This window comes from Apodemus sylvaticus, chromosome 15 (assembly GCF_947179515.1).
Source record: "Apodemus sylvaticus chromosome 15, mApoSyl1.1, whole genome shotgun sequence".
Lineage (NCBI taxonomy): Eukaryota > Metazoa > Chordata > Mammalia > Rodentia > Muridae > Apodemus > Apodemus sylvaticus.
In genome coordinates this window covers 35,438,302-35,455,588 of record NC_067486.1, presented here as the reverse complement: position 1 = coordinate 35,455,588, position 17,287 = coordinate 35,438,302, and the positions used below count along the sequence as shown (strand labels likewise).

The 17,287-nt window shown below is 35.0% G+C and overlaps 1 protein-coding gene across 1 annotated transcript in view; it reads right to left on the bottom strand.

Moving 5' to 3' along the window:
* Nucleotides 1-17,287, bottom strand: part of Epha3 (EPH receptor A3) — a 315,074-nt gene that overhangs the window by 60,929 nt on the left and 236,858 nt on the right. The window contains exons 6-8 of the mRNA XM_052158911.1: nt 9,676-9,800; nt 7,881-8,043; nt 551-653 (exon numbers count right to left, since the gene is read on the bottom strand). Of these exons, the coding sequence (XP_052014871.1) occupies nt 551-653; nt 7,881-8,043; nt 9,676-9,800 (391 nt within the window). The remainder of the gene's footprint in view (nt 1-550; nt 654-7,880; nt 8,044-9,675; nt 9,801-17,287) is intronic.

Here is a 17,287-nt window from a genome sequence, read left to right as displayed (position 1 = left end):
TTGGCAAGAGCTCACCAATTAGTTATCTAATACCAATCTGTTAGCCTGGAAGGCATATGTGAGTAACATTGTATATACTAGACAGGTTATACTTGTGTGTGTGTGTGTTTGTGTGTATTACATATTATATACTATATATTGCATACAACATATTACATATTATGCATTATGAATTATATATATTGTACATGGTAGATCTTATATATTCTATATATTATATCCTATACACCCATAAGTGCAACAATAAGTGAAAAAAAAGAGGTCATCAATTTGTCAAGGAACAAAGTGGGGTCTAAATGAGAGGCTTTGTAGGGAGAAAAGAGAAGGAAGAAATGTAGTAAACATTATAATCACAAAAAGTAAAAAATACAATTAATGGAGAAATAAAACAAAAGGAAGGATGAAAGAATATAAATCAGAAGGGTCTCAAACATAAACATCCTAATCTGTTAAGGGACTTCTTTGAGTACACAGCCTTAAGATTCTGAAGCAGCTCAAGGCACTGAGAAAAGTCACAATAAGAATCAATCATTTATCCAATGAAACTCACCTCCCGACCAAAATGTAGGTGACCACAGTGAGGACAATGATGGCCACAGCTGTGGAAATAGCAATCATCACCACATGACTGTTTTCACCAGAGATGGAGAAAGCTGTGAGGTCAAAGGAAAGAAATAAGAGAACAAACATTACCGGCGGGACTGACAGCTACATGGCAGTGCTTATAAATGCACTCCACACTCTTATTTTTTCATAGTTTAATCCAAAACTGAAGGAATTCACAGAGTTTAAAACAAAGCAAAATTAAACAAAACAAAACAAAAGACACACCTCTCATAATTTTTATGACATTACCCATTAATGAAATTAAAGTAATTTAATAATAAATTACTTGAGTATCAGATTGTGAAAACTGGTGGCCTGTTTTTAATCTGTCCACATTTGCATGAAAGTCATGGATAAATCAGAATTCCTAGCAGGAAATCAGGTGAACTTTGGGAAGAATCTTCTTTTGAACCTGATGTGTCTATTTTTTGCCTAAGAAGCTTTTTGTTGATAACAGTATAGAAAAAGCTCGAGGGTACTGTACTAAGTGAAATGAGCCAGGCAAGGAATACATATTTCATGTCCTCACACACATGAAGCAGCTAATAAAAGACAGACTCATGCAGTCAGACAATTAATATAAATATAAACATTATAAAGTACTTGCTAAGTATATACAATTATTATTTTGTCAGTTTCAAGATAATTTGAAGAACAGAAAAGTCATGAAATGATACTTTTTATACATCACATCACCAACAAATTCTCCTTGCATTTCCTGTCTTCATAAAGAGATCCATCCTTAATTAATTAATTCAGAAAGAAATTTCCCTAATGTCAAGTCTATTCAACTTACAGATTTTTAAATAATTCACATCTAAAACAGGTTTTGTTTATATAGTAGGTATAAAATACCTCAAAACAAAAATCTTGTAACATTTGCTAATTCTATGAAATTAAAATTTCTCTGCCTATTAATAAGTATTCATTGGAAGAAAGACACAATTGGAAATGACTTTTTTTGAATTAAATTGAGTAGCATCAATTGAGACGATATGCACACAGATGCAAATATTTATCTGCCCAATTACAGAGTAAGTTTGTGGAATCTTGAGTATGGCCAATGTTTTTCTGACTGTAATGTAAATAACAAGCCAGTGAATGGGGAGATATGTTCTGGTTGTTTGTTTTGAAGCCAGGGTTAAGACAGGCATTGACTATAAGCTACAGGGTGTTTGTGGTGGTCCTGGTCCCAGACCAGAGCATCCAACTAGGAAAGATCAAACCCACAAACTATGAGAACTTCTCCTCATTTCAGACCTGATCAATCCAATCCAATTTGTCATGAAATGCTCTTTATATACTGTTTTTTGACTCCATTTGAATTCTGAATATAATTAGCATTCAGAATTATTCTCTATTTACCTTTCTTCACTTTTATTTCACCACTCGAATGTTGTTATCTAAAGCTGGTCTGCTGTACGATTCTTACATACACTCTGCTCTTGTTTTTCTGACACTTACAGGGTTCAATGTTAATTTTGAACCAGGTGCTAAGACTTAGGGCCTAAACTTAATGCATTACGAAGTCCATGAGCATCCTGATCTGGATGTTTACTACAATGCTCACCGTCACCACTCAGATTGACATATATCATTGTGCTGGTAAGTCCTGATTGGACACATGATGACATTTTGACTTGAAAAAGAAAAGGGGAAGGGAGGACAGAGAAAGGGAGAGAGGGAGAGAGGGATAGAAAGAAGGTGGGAGAGAGAGATAGAGAGAAGGGAGGGGAAAGAGAGAGAGAGGGGAAGAGGGAAAGGAAGGGGAGGGGGAGGGAGAGAGGAAGGAGAGGGAGGAGGGGAAGGAAAGGGGGGAGGCAGAGGGGAAGTGGGAGTGGGAGGGAGAGGAGGAGGGGGGAGAATGTATAATGTCATCTTCAGAAACCAACACTAACTCTTTAACTTGGCCCAATCTAGTGGTGGAAGATTTTCTGTAAAAACTTCCTTCTCCTAATTAAGAGCAGGTACTTTGCCCAGCTGTAGATTGTAGATTGTTGCACATAACCCTGTGACCATCAGTCACGTAGGGCCGAGTCCCTAGCATTCTGGGTACAGGCAGGTAGCCCAGCCCACTATAAAAAGGGATGCCAGTCCTCTCCTAGATCTCTTGTCCCTTTCTCTTGTCCAGCTCTCCCTTGTCTCTTGCCCCCTCCCCCTCTCTCCCCGTTCTTTCCCCTCTTTCCACATGATCACGGCCATTCTCACCCCTCTGTCTTTTCTTCATCTCTTTACTTCTCTCTTTTCCCTTTCCTACTTCTCTATAATAAAGCTGTAAAACCATGGACTGTCTCTTCTCTAAACCCGCAGTGTTGGAGAAATGGAACAGGCTTCAGCATCTCCAACAGCCAGAGAGGACCCAGGACTTCTCTGCCCTGCCGGGCTTCCTCTGCAGGTATTCGGGCCTCTGCCCCACAGGATCAAGTCCGGGTCTCTCCCCACAAACCCCCAAGCATGGTAATTTCCATCTACAGGTACAGGGCCCTGCTCGCCATGCCCTACAGTAGATGACCAAAAGGAAACAGACCCATAGATTTTTTTCCTGTTGTCTCATATTGCTTTGTTTGGCTTTTTTAAATCCTTGCTGATCCTTTGCTTATAAAATGCCGATTTCAATTTTGTGTTTTTACAGGTATTAGTGTGTGTGTGTGTGTGTGTGTGTGTTTCCCATGCTCTGTCTTTGTTACTTTTTTCTTTTTGTTTGTTCATTTTATCATTGTGTGTTTGCTTATTTTTTTGTCTGTTTCCTTGCGGGAGAAAGAAGACAGAGTTGGAAGGATTGGGAGATGGCAGGACTTTGGGTGGAGATGAGGAATGAAAAACTGTGTTCATAATACAGTGCACAGAAAACTTTATTTTCATTTAAAGACATATTAAAAGAAAACGAACACACAAACAAAACTCAGATGTTTCTTAGGAGCAATTAAATGATGAAATATTAGTCCCATGTCAGAGCAGTAGTGTTCCGTTCCCTATGCATCTGACAAGCGAGCCTAGACATGATTGGAAGTCATCCCATACTGTAAACTGTTTTAAGCATCTTATTTAGTGCAACTATCCTCCTGTTGCCACTGTGCTAGTCATAGAGTGGTGTCTAGGCTCAGGTTCAGGTGTTTTAATGGCCCAGAGGACAGTGAATAGGCAGCCACCAGATGCTGCACCTTTTGTATCCACTGTAGTCTCAGGCATAGGCCATCTCCTTCCTTGTGACTAAATAAAACAGAAACAGGATGAAGTTTCTGTGATGGAGTCTGGGCATTCTGACCCAGAAAGGTCTCGTAGAATGGGTCATCTCAATTCCTTGCCTCTTTATTGTCCTGGTTAAGACTGCCAAATCTGTTTGCAGTTAGAGGTTCCCCATTCCCTGCCGCCTGGTCCGTTCTACTCATTCTCTTTTTAACATGCCAGATACATACCTTAGCCTGAGGATATCCACAGTCATCTAGAACATCCCATGTAAGGTATCAGATACCTCCCCATAAAGCTCTTACTCCTGAAACTCCATCTTCATAACCAATTGCCACATACATTCCTATCTACTAACCGCAGTTGTGTAATCAGCTAGGAAAATAGCTTAGCCTGGGTTTCATGATACTGCTACACACATGGTAACACTCTGCTTTTCATTCTCTCTGATGTAATTTAAAGAGCAATAACCTTAATATTCTATGGATGTTTTGTAATTAGAAAGTTTATTTCATAAGGCTCAATGAGAGCAGGAGAGGGAATGCATAAGTAGGCAGAATGGTCCTTCTCTCTGCTGTCAGTCATGGGATGGATATGAGTTCTCTGTAATAGAATCCTGCCCATTGAAGCCATCTAAAATGTGTAATCAGATCATACCATGCTTGCTTTTGAAATTAAAAAAAAAACAACCCAAATGACTAATATCTATGTAGCATATAAATGCCCAACTATTTAAAATTGTACATGGTTGTCACTGATAACTATTATACTTCTCGTAATTCAATTTGAATATCCTTTCCCACAAACTAGTTTCTCTACTTTTTCTTATCACAACTCACTTTCCTTTATCTTTGAGATGATATTTTTACATTTTCCTTTTTTCTTGTTTGTTCTAAGTACTAAGTAATCCCACATATATACCTTGTTCTCTCTCAAATTCATAGCCTCTTTGTAATTATTTTTTATTATATGCACTTATATATATATTATTATGTGCACTTATATATACATACATATATATGTATGTATATGTATATGTGTATGTATATATTCCTCAATATAACCTGCTCAGTCGACACAAAGTTACCTGTATGTATTCATTAAGCACTGGCCATTTGGCATTGGATGACTAATTGGTGTTTTCCTTACATTTAAATCCCAGTTGTTCACATTATTACCATTTTCTACATAGGAGAAAATTAGGTTCTTGCTCATTTTTATAAGCCTGCATGTCTAGCATCATTCTTGCTTGCTACAATATATAATTTAGCTATATGTTTAATAATTTCATAAAAATAAAACATATACAGTGCCAGTCAGGTTGCAAGTTCTTAATTCATTATATCAGTTCTCTTTTGATGATGTTACAAAAGAACCCCCAGAGTCTCTGAAATAATCTTAGCATACAATGGTTTCCATATAGTGATCCCACTCTGCAATTGTCATTCTGGCATAATAGTCTCTATTAATAACTTTCACATTTTTAATGTGAAATGCCAATTTAAAATGCCAATTCTTTTTACAATAAATGACAACAACAAAAACATGGTCTGAGTCATTCAGGTGCCCTCTGGGGCTCCCATTCTAAGTTAATAATATCCATCTTCCTCCAAGGATTCTAAAGTGTTCAGGTAAATATGTCTGGAGCATATATGTATGCTCTGACTCTTACTATGTTAGAAACAACAGTCATCCTATATAACCTGTTTTATTTCCCACCATATGAGAATCCTGGAGATCCTTACAGGCCAGCAGATTCCAGTTCTTTCTTCTAGGAGAGTTTTAGGAATTGTAATTGTGAGAAATAATTTCTCTTTCCTACATTCCAATAACATACATGCAAATATACACACATGCACACACATGCAAGCCCACACACATTAATGGCCTAATCTACTGACAATCAATCTACTATAATCAATCATAGATTGATGGTATTATTGAGTCTGTCTGTTTTTGGAGGTACGGATTTGTGGATCAAATTGGTTTACTGATATTTTGCTATGAAAGGATATTTGGCCTCTAGGCTTCTCCTTTCTGTGTCTCTGTTTCCTCTCAGTCATGAGGTGAGTAACATTCCATTCCTATCCCCTAAAACCATGTTCTGCTTCCCCCCAAGCTTACATTAATGGACCTGCAGGGGACCTTAGGAAACTGTGAAGATCAACTCTTCCTTCTTTAAACTCTTTCTCAGGTATGAGTCACAGTGACTCAAAGCTTCCTAATATCATGTAATTGGTATTCACTTGTAGAACTGACTTTCCTATAACACAGTAACAAGATGAGGCTCTGCAATGCTGAGCCGACCTTACTACTCCTGAGTGAATACCATGAGATAATGCACTTGCTATTTTCTTCTTGTATACATTTATAAGCTTGAATGGATAATTTGTCATTATTCCCCAAAAAAAGAAATTTTGATACTAAAATATGGTTCATACACAAAATGCACAAAAGATGAGAAACTGTTAATGCAATTGCACAATTACATTCATGATAAACATTTAAGATTTTCAATTTTAAACTTTGTTCATGTGGACTCAGTGACACTGTACATTACATTACCATGTTTTCGGAGAGGGGTTTCTTCATGCCTATTTCCTCACAAGGGCTTTAGGGTAGTTCCCTAAAGATAGAGTTAGGTGTTTGTGAATGATGGCTCAAGTATCATTATGGATACCGTGGGAACCAGTGACATTAAAAAGTAGCAAGTAAAAGTCCAGCACCTCAAAAAAGCTAGTGTTCCTCATGATAAGTCACACTGCCACTTGGCAAAAAGAGTTTCATAAAGTATTTATCATTTTGACTTCAACAATTTTTATTAGTCCTGTGCCTTCTTACTAGGCATAAATATATCATCATACCCATAATAATGTGATTTCACAGTTGGACAAAAATATTTGGAAAATAGAAAATGCAAGTGCCAGAGAAAATGGCAAATTAGAATGGTCAGAACAGATTACAAGGTTTCTCTTCAGTGGAGTACTGGATGTTGGAGCTCTTTCTAGGATAATCTTGGTCTCACTGGTGTGGACCTTAGATCATCTTGAAGTCCTATTTTCATAATTGTAGCTTTGGCTGGATAAAACTGTTTGTGGCTATGTGTTTTTTCTATTATAATTAAAATGACACATATTCACCAGAAATATAATTATCTTCTCTTATAAAAATAGTTCATATAATTAAGTTTCATCATTCCATAGGATATTATCCACAAAATGCACTACTTTTGTCCTGTGAATAATTTTAAGTATTCCTCAGTATATTAACACACAAATGCACACATATACATGTATAAACATGTTCAAATTTCCCTTGCAATTAATTGTAGTCTCATTTGTTACTCTGTTAAAACAATTAACTTATATTTATTTTACATTAGCACCAAAGTAATTATTACTACCCTTTGAAAAATTCTATTTTAGCAGTGGACTTTTAAAATAAGAAACATACATTTCAAGATTGGTAAATTTATTAAAGAAAATGTTTGCCAATTATAGACAAATTTTATCAGACTTTGAGTGAGATGGACAGATTATTCAAATTGCTTATGAATATAAATGAAGCTATATACACATTTTAAACATTTTACATTTTACATATTCTCTAGGTATTGAATGTATTAAGGATGAAAGCAAAACTAATGTTAAATTTGTTATTTGCTATTAATTAAACAAAATTATGCACTGGTTGCATTAAGAATTAAAACAAAATTAAGAACTTCATGGATCAGTAAGTTTCTTTTTTGGAGTTTATTAAATCATGCAATGAACTTAGAATATCTGGGCTGGCAGGTGTTAGCAGCATGCTATCACATTAAATAATGTTCTTCAATTATAGTTTCTGGCTAATAGAAAATAAGGATCATTTCATAAAGTAGAATAAAATTAACTTGTAAGCTGGAAAAGGCCACAGATATATGTTCACACCAATAGGAAATGACATATACAAGAATGTGGAAACTTATTAAATATCCTCTCAACACACCTTCAGTGCATGACCTTTGAATAATGCTGTGAATAACTGATCAGGCACTTTTTAATTTTTCCAATGCCCCACATTTTATAGTAAACTGAAGCAATACATACAATCTGGACTGGTTTCAAATTCAAATTTGCGGCTGTTGGTTCCATATCCTGCTGCTGTCCGAGCTCGGATTTGGAAGACATAAGTAGTATCTGGCTTGAGGCTACTAATAGTAACGTTTGTGCCTCTTGCCCTCAAAATGGTATAACTCGTCTCTTGCTCCTGCTTTGAAGTAAAGAAAAAATTCATGTTAAAATCAAGCCCATGATCACGGAAAATCAAAATTCATGTTAAAGTCAATTCTTTAGCATTTTGTCTTAAAGTATACTATGTTTACTGAAGTCATATTATTGACTTCATTCTTTGGTTACAAGTTATCAAATTGTCTAATTCATATGAGATGAATTGTCTCCTGCACAGAAAGCAGAAAAAAATAGATTTTATTATTTCAAATTACCTAATATCCTTAGGGAAATACCTTCTATTCAAAATTAATGCTGAAGAAAATTTCAGTGTAATTCCAAGATTAAATTTCCAAAAATACCTCTTTTGAATTAAAGTGAAGAGAGATATTCTATGAAAATTCAATAGGAAATATTTTACTGGTTTACAAAATTTTAGTAATAATGTATTTTAAGAGTTAAAATTATTTATCTCAATATACCAATATTTATATTACATTGAATGAGCATTACAAATATCTTGAATATCTTCACATCAAAGTCTAGAAGTATTTACCAAAGACAGCTTCTCTAGGAGGCTTACAGGGCACATTAAAATTCTTTGCATCAAGTATTGTTTTAAAAAATGAAGATATATAGAAGTTTATTTTCCTTCTAGTCTACGTCCATGTGGTAATACTTCTTTTACCTCCCTTTTCCTTGAGTGCGCGCAGAGGCCAAAGGTTGACATTGTGTTCCTCCATTGTTTGCCATCTAGTCTTTGCAGCAGTATCTCTCACTGAACATTGAGCTAACTGATTGGCTACATGAGATGGACAAGTAGGCTTAGGTTTCCTGGCATAACCACTTCCCTGTTCTGCATGAATGACTGGCACACTCCTATACTCAGATGTTTATGTTCTATTAGGGATCAGAACTAAAGTTCTTCTGCTTATAGAGCAAACTAAGACCTCTCCCTAGCCCCTAATTACAGATACTCATTTACTAAAGATACAGATTAGATTTTATGTGAGCTACTACATTAATGAGTAGAGTTGGACTTATTTTTACGACATTCATTTACTCATTAAAGAATCAGAATCATTGTTCTCATACTTAAAAAACAGGTCCTGTTTATACCCCTTAGCAAAATGAGGATAAAAAAAATATATCTTTTAGAAAAAGTTTTAGTAAGACATTCAAAATATTTATTTGGAAATCATTTTAAGTTCATATCTGCATGTTAAAATAAGCACATTATATACATATATATTTCTGTACATATACATATATAAATATTAAATTTATATATGAACAGAATTTTAAATGCCAAGAATTTTTATCCTGTATGACCTAATATTTTAAAATGACTCAGCATTAGCTGAATGAGGAGCCACCGTAAAAGTGCTAACATAGCAGGAGTTTTGATGACAGCAGACTTAACTGCCATGTTTATTGTCATTACTAACTGGCTTACATTTGGAAGTGACATCTTTGAGGATATTATTTGCTGTTAAATAGATAGGAATTGACAATATGATTGCTAAATTTCTTCTACTGAGACATCAGAGAGGTCACATGACCGGTTTATAAACAGATCTCTACCACTCATAAGCAAGTTATTTGCAAGAGCATAGCTCATGAAATGATAAGGCTTTCCGCTACCCAACACAACCCTGTTACATCTTTCCCCCACCTTTTCATAGTATTTGACCTCATAGTCCAGGATAATTCCATTTGGATGTTCCGGTTCTTGCCAAGATAAAGAGATACTGTTTCTGGAAGTCCGATCTTTCTTAATTGTCATGACTGGTGATGGAGCTGTAGATAGAAGAAGGGAGGAAAGAGTGAGTGGGTAGGAAGTAAGAACATAGCGTGAAGGCCACCAGCTTGGGGAGTCTACCTTTGTTCCAATCCCTGGCAAAAAGACTTTCTATTTCCACTTGCAGGGCTCTGGAGTATTAACCTGGCCTCTTGTGCTGCTCCAGCAGCTGGATTGCAGCCCTGATGCACAAAAGCCTATGGAAAATGAGCTGAAATTTTCTGCTGCGGCTGGACTAGTGGCAAGTGAGCAGATGTTTTCAATCCGCTACCATAATGTAAGCAGTGAAATATGTTTGATGTATTAAAACATGGAACTAAACATCAGAACTACCTATTTGTTATAATGTTGCAAAGTTATTAATGCCAGATTCTTCAGCTCATTGATAACATTTTCATGTGCAACTCTGGAAATGGACTGGAATCCATTATGTGCAAGGAGTCCCATGACATCCATAGGTAATGGTAATATTTAGTATATTATACATTAGGTAGGATATATAACACATTATAGTATATCTTGACTAACAAAAATTTCATGAGCAAAAATACATATTGAAACAATGATCTTCTACTTTTAAATTTTAATTTTTTTGTTTTGTTTTTTGTTGGCTTTTTTGTTGTTGTTGTTTGAGACAGGGTTTCTCTGTGTAGCCCTGGCTGTCCTGGAACTCACTCTGTAGAATCAGGCTGGCCTAGAACTCAGAAATCCACCTACCTCTGCCTCCCACGTGCTGGGATTAAAGGCATATGCCACCTCTGCCTGGCTAAATTTTAATTTTCTAAAACTTATTTAATAATAAATACAATGATTGCTATGTAATGCACATGGAGGATGTTTTGAGATATCTTATTTAATGTTGATTCTACATATGTTATTCAAATCACAAAATGGAAATAGAAACCCATCTATGCAGGCATCTTCATTTCTAAAATAAGATGAAATATATTTCAAGTAATTTCCTACTTAGAATCCTTTCTTGAAAAGAAAAATACATTCTATCCATCCATGTTTGTATTTCAAGTCTTAGTTCAATAGACACTCAAAATGCTTTCCTGGGGGCAATGGAAATCCGTCATACTGGAATATAAAGACTCTGTGTTATAAACACCAAACAAAAAGCATAGAATGTTTTAAACACTGGAATCTTCTAATTAGCAAAGAAGCGATTTTTAATTCTTTTTAGCAATGTTTAATTTTTTATGATATCAACCTTTCCCAGGCCTACGAAAATGGTAGTATTTTCTTTTCTTTCTTATTTATTAGTTCACTTAACTTCAAAAAGGAAACTTGCCCTCACCCATTTTTGATTATGTCTGTGCATCATTTGAATCAAACATAAATAAATTCTTGATTGATTTTATTTGCTCCTGACTTCTCGAAATAATATTTCCTAACCTCATCTAAGAGTGAGCAGTGTAAGGCCTTTGTTGTCATTATAACCTGGTTGTTCTAGTTGTATCAGATGTTTGAACCATTGCAATTATACTAACAAATGATAAAAAGAAGTAATAAATTCTTAACAAGTCTTACAGAATCAAAAACTATTTGAAGAGAATGGTTTTGTCTTTCCACAAAAGTGAAACCACTGGGTTCCTTATTGTTTCTTTATTAAATGTTTTTGTGGACATTGTATGACAATCCTCACAGCTAATTTTCCATTCAAGCTTTTCCTATCTATAAGTACCTCCCATGTTTATCTCTTTCCTAAAATTAAAGCTTTCATTCAGTGGTTATCATTTTCCCACTTCAGTTAGCAGCCATTGGAATCTGTTTCCACCGTTTATGTGTGATGATTACAATATTAACTATTGCTATAATAAATCCCAATGTTAACATTTGCTCTAATGAATGTATTGTTAACCCACGTGACGTGGAAATGAAGATAATATAGTTTTCTCATATAGTATTATTATTATTATTATTATTATTATTATTTTAATGCCTAGGAAAAATATAGATTTTATTTTCAAGATGAAAGCATAAATCTATTTTCTTGTTTTTTATTTTCTCAGCAGGAAATGGTGATCTTTTTATTTTTACACCAATTAAAGTCATTTCTCTTTCAGGCCTACTCTTTATCTATTCAAGATTCTGCTTTAGTTGTCAAATTGGCCCCTTCTCCTACTTTTGCTACTCTAAAGTTGATTTCAAGCAAAACATATTATATTCATTATAATTGACAAACAATTCAATATTTATGGCAGAAGTTAGTAACAGCTATATTGAATATCTGAAGATTATTTTTCTCTTTACTTACTCTTATACAAAAATGAATTCATAATCCATCCACTAATAAAAATTATACCCTTCAGTGTCCTTGGAACCACAGTTAATTCTTATACAAATAATAGGGGAAGTTCTCTAGTTTCCTTGCTGAAGCAAATTTTTTTAATACGATGACTTTTTAAATATCTGCTTGCAGAGCATTCCAAAGAGGCTGATGTTGAAACCCTTTTCATTTAAGCAAAAGAAGCTTTACATCTAATTCCATATCATCATGAAACTACATTATAGTTCATAACGATCAAAATATGTGTCAAGACCGTTTTGGAACATAACCAGGCTTAGAACTGCTCCTTGTAAATAGTAGAGAGAGAAAATAATCCAGGCCCAGGAAAATTTGTGAGAGGTATTGTATTAACTTTGTGTAATGAAAGCATTTGTAGGCAGTTTTGGGGGTCTGTCCAAGTTTTACTGCTTCTGAAGTGAGCAAGGCTTTGTAACTGTTGGATTTCTTCAAAGGTTTTTGAACAAGCTGCAGGGCCTCTTTGGACTGGAATAAATAGCCTTTTGTAATCCCACACTTACTTAAGTCGAGGCAATTGCTTGAAGCTTGTGCCATCCCTATGTTAAATGAAGCTTTTCTGATTGCTGCTTTTAGACCCCTGTTAAGTCATTTCTTCAGCTTTCTAAATACTCGGCCCTTCTGCTGGCTGCCTTGCAGCCCAGGTCAGCCCAGTTCCCCAGCTGAAAGCTCTTTACTCTTAGGCGATGCTCATCAATAATTTAGTATTAATAAATAATTAACATAAATTGTTTTTTCTCTTCTTGTAAATAATGGTTAGATATTATAAAATTATGCAGAAAGGGAAATGCTATGAACCATATATTTTATAACAAAGGTTTTAAAAATTTCCTTAGAGCATTTTTAGTTCACACATTAGTCCAAACTTCATGTGCTGTATAACAATTTATAATATTAATGGCAAAGTGATTTAAATTATATTGCACTTGTTTTCAGGTAAGAATGGTGAGTGGTTTTAATTGCTAATTTTCAAGTTCTGAAAGTCATTCATTCTTTGGTATAAGTAATATACTGATGCAATCTATATTACATAATTAGTTTAACTAATCTTATTCCTGTTTTCAAATTGGCATTTAAAAGAATGAAGGTGAGTGTCAAATTTCATATTAAAACAAACTGAAATAAAACTGACAAAATATTGGAAAGTGAGGATAAAGCCAGTGGTAGAGTACTTGCTTCACAAGTATTAACCCAAAATTCTATCTCTAGTATGTGTTCTCCTTACAAAAATGTTGAGTAGGCAAAGTAGTCGTTACTAAGGAATGCATTCAGAATTTTGCATATGATTTCAAGTGTGTTTTAAAACATATTGTAAAAAAGATAATGAAACTATTTGTTTATTAAAAGAAGAGATTGGATACTAAGAAGCTTTTATGGAGACAACTATTAGTATACAGTATTTTGAAGAAAAGAAATACCAAGAAGTACAGAAAAATTTTGAAAAAAGTGAAGCTAAGTTTTCATTACTGTACAAGACATATTGATATATGAAACTGTTTCACTGTTATTTGCAAAGAAGGTAATGTGAGATTCTAGCTTTGTTATTATTTGAAACAACTCTACTCGGTTAGGCCTACTGCTGCTTGTAATCTTATGTTAATTTGGGTCCCCAAAATTGATTGATTGAGAGTCCACACATCTTCACATAAGACACTGAGGGAGCCTGTCCCAAGTTGGTTCTGATTGGTAGATAAATTTGGCAGCAGCCAATGGCTGGGCAGGGCAAACAGAGGAGGGACTTTTAGGATTCCCAGGCTGGGGACCAAAGGGAAAGGAGAAATAGCTCCACCACACCATGCGGGGACAAAAAGAAGGAGAGGAGAAATTCCAGTCCTGAGAAGGGGCAGGACAGGGTGGCATGAGTGCCATCTAGGAGCGTGGAGACTGTGGCCCAAGATGGCCGCCATGGTGGAATGCAGACTGTAGTAAGTGATAACTTGGAATTATCAGAGGGAGGTGGATTAGCCACGTGGAGGTTAGGAAGTAGCCCAGCCATTGAGCTGATTCAAACATATTCAAATATAAAGGCCATTGCGAGTCTTTTATTCAGAATGCAGACTATTAGGGTGGATAGCATGATACATAGAACATGCTGCCGCTGGGATTTATTTATTTTACTAATACTAGAATGTGAGGCCTTTAGAAAACAAAACAGTAGGAAGACAGTACACCAATAATAAATTTAACTAATTGATATTGGTTGTATTCACCTCTTTTCTTTTTTTATATATAAAAAAGCACAAGCAAAATGTAGTAAGGTTGGTACAGATGGCCAGCTCCATCCATCACATAACTGTCTTCCATGAAGAAGTACTAGATTTACATGTTAGTGAGTAGTAATAAATTCTTAAGTTGTGCTACAGTGGATATGAGCATGGTTCTTTTAGTTCATTAGCCATGAAAATAATAGGTGTTGCGGTTATGACAGGTACCTGGAGAGATATTTTCTCCCTTTATTTTCTGATAGCATGTGGCTTACGAAATCTTATATCAAAGTGTTTTTCAATCTGTGCTCTGAGGAGACACAACTTTATGGGAATTTGAGGTTGACTGATTCTCTGGATGGTTTTCCTTCAGGTCTAGTCTAAACAAAAAGGTGCTTTTGAGTCAACAACATGCAATGTTGAATTTAGGCAGATAAAACTCACAATAGTTGATAACTGAACCCTAGCCTAAAAGTGGAAAAGAACTCTTTCTAAAAGATGCTTTTATCATTTGCAGGAGATTAGACAGTGAATTTATGGTTAATGTAACATATGTCATCAGCTCCCTGTACAGAAATAACAGAAAAATGAGTTATAATTTGGTTGTTCCAAAGAGTCTGCCTGAGGGGAAAATCTTCCTGTGTGAAACAATTGTATAAGAGATCAAGCATGCTTTGCATGTGACTTGTAGGAGACTGAAGGTGAACACTGGTGCACGCCAAGTGTGAAGACAAACAGGGAGAAGGCCCGTTATTTGAACCATGATGCTTTTCATGCCACATGTACTGTTATTCTGTAACCAAAACAGCCCTTGCTTAAAATCAGGAAGTCAAAACTTCAAAATTCAACTCCCAAAGGATCTGGTTTGTTGTGTTTGTTTTTATTGGGACCTTCCCCTTTCTGAGTTCGGGAATTTTTAATGAACCTCCAAGGTATCTCTGTGGTCAGGAGTTTGTGTAAGTTAAAGTAATGACAAAAAGGACTCAGTATTTCTTGTCCATGTGAGCCAAGACTTTAAAAAATTATCTCTATGGGAAAATATTGTACAATATTGAAAGATATTTTTTCTTGTGAGCCAGACATGCCTTTTAAATCTTTAGTCCATTATTTTTCTTTACCATTCATTACAATGCCCACTTAAGAACTTTTTCTTATCAGATATGAACATTTCTATTAAGCCCAGAAACACCCCTGGGGTTTACTTGGCATAATATGTCTTTTCTATGTGTTCTCTATCCCCCCACGCCACCTCGACTTCCCAGAAACATGTCATTCTATGGAATTATCCCTTTTGGTCACACACATTACTATTTTTTGGTGTACCCCATTTATAGTGCTAGAGTTATAATTTATTTTCTCTTTTCCTGGCATGCCATCATCACCATATTCTGAAGGTTGACATATTTTCTTTTAATTTAGTTCTAGCTTTAGGTCTAAGTTTATCATTGTCCCCATATTAGTTTGTTCTCAATGTTTTCCAGAACTTCCACTTCTGAGCATTCTAAGGAGCTGTCTGTGTACAAATCAAGTGGAATATTCACAATCTGATTCTTCAAAATCTCAGAATTTTAACTGCAAAGTAATTCCTAATTGATATGGAATAATAAATTCCAAGCAAAAAAGCTTAGACATCTGTAGTTTTAAACAGATGACATTGAAACACTCTTGTGTTTAAAACCATTTCACAAATGTAGTCCACAGTGAGACAAGTTATTCCATTATAATTTAACTCTTTCTTTAAGGCAACAACTACTGCTCTCCTGATCATTTCTCCTTATTCACATAAAGTTTTAATGACAAATCTGCGTTCCTCATTTAGCATTCATGCTCACTGTCATAACTGCCCTCCTCAGTTGACATCTAAACTACACCCGGCACTTTTTGCTTTACATGTAAGCATATGAAGCGCTTTAATTTATAAAGCAGGCAAAATAATGCATTAGATATTATGAACACTGAGTCCACTTGACTATATAACTAACAAACTGGGGGTATAAAAGGGTGAAAAGATGATGTACAAAGAAATGATTTGAATCCCAGGTGGGCCAGAGAGGGATATCAAGGCATTCCGTCACACTACTCCGAACCATGAATGATTTAACACTTATGAATTGTTTATTCCTGGAATTTCCATTAATATTTCAAAGCACAGTTAATGTCAGGCTACTGAAACCATGAGAAGTGAAATCATGAGCAAAGTTAATTTACAGAATTTATTCCCTGCTATCCTCAAACTTACTATCTTCATTCCCACGTTCGTAGTGCTTGAGGGCAGCTAAGGAGCCAATACATCTGATTGATGTATCGTTTCTTTTTCTTATCACTATGACTTTTGACTAGATTGTAAGTATTCCATCTTCAAGGCAGTCATATTACAGTCTTGCTCAAATCTAGTCATGCTGATTACATACCTTTTGATAGGATAGAGACATATTTTTTGTGCAGTTCTTTCAAAGGATAAATATTTTTCAGCACTCTATGTTAAAAATAACAAAACTCAAACCAAATGTATAATTAAAATATATTTAGAAGAGAAAAAAATATATCATTTGACATTCCTAGTTAAAAAATAGCCATTTTCTCAACTAAATCAGTAAAGTTAAGAATAAACATTGTAAAATATAATAAACCTGAACATAAATGGTACCCATCAGAGTGGAATCAAAACTTGGGTGTCTGAATTCTAAATTTCTTGAACATTCAGATGTGTCAACTATTGAATTTTAAAGATTTCAGAAGAGTTATATAGTCTGGAAACCACAGTCATAGTTTATAGTCACATTTTAAAGTCTGCATAGAGCAAGAGAAAAGAGAAAAGCAGGAGAATTAGGTATGGTTCTTAACCTTCAAGTCACGATCCCTTTGTGGAGATCACATATCAGATATCCTGCATTTCAGATATTTACATGATTCATAACAGTAGCATAATAATAATTATGATGTAGCAAAAAAATACTTGTATGGTTTGGGATTA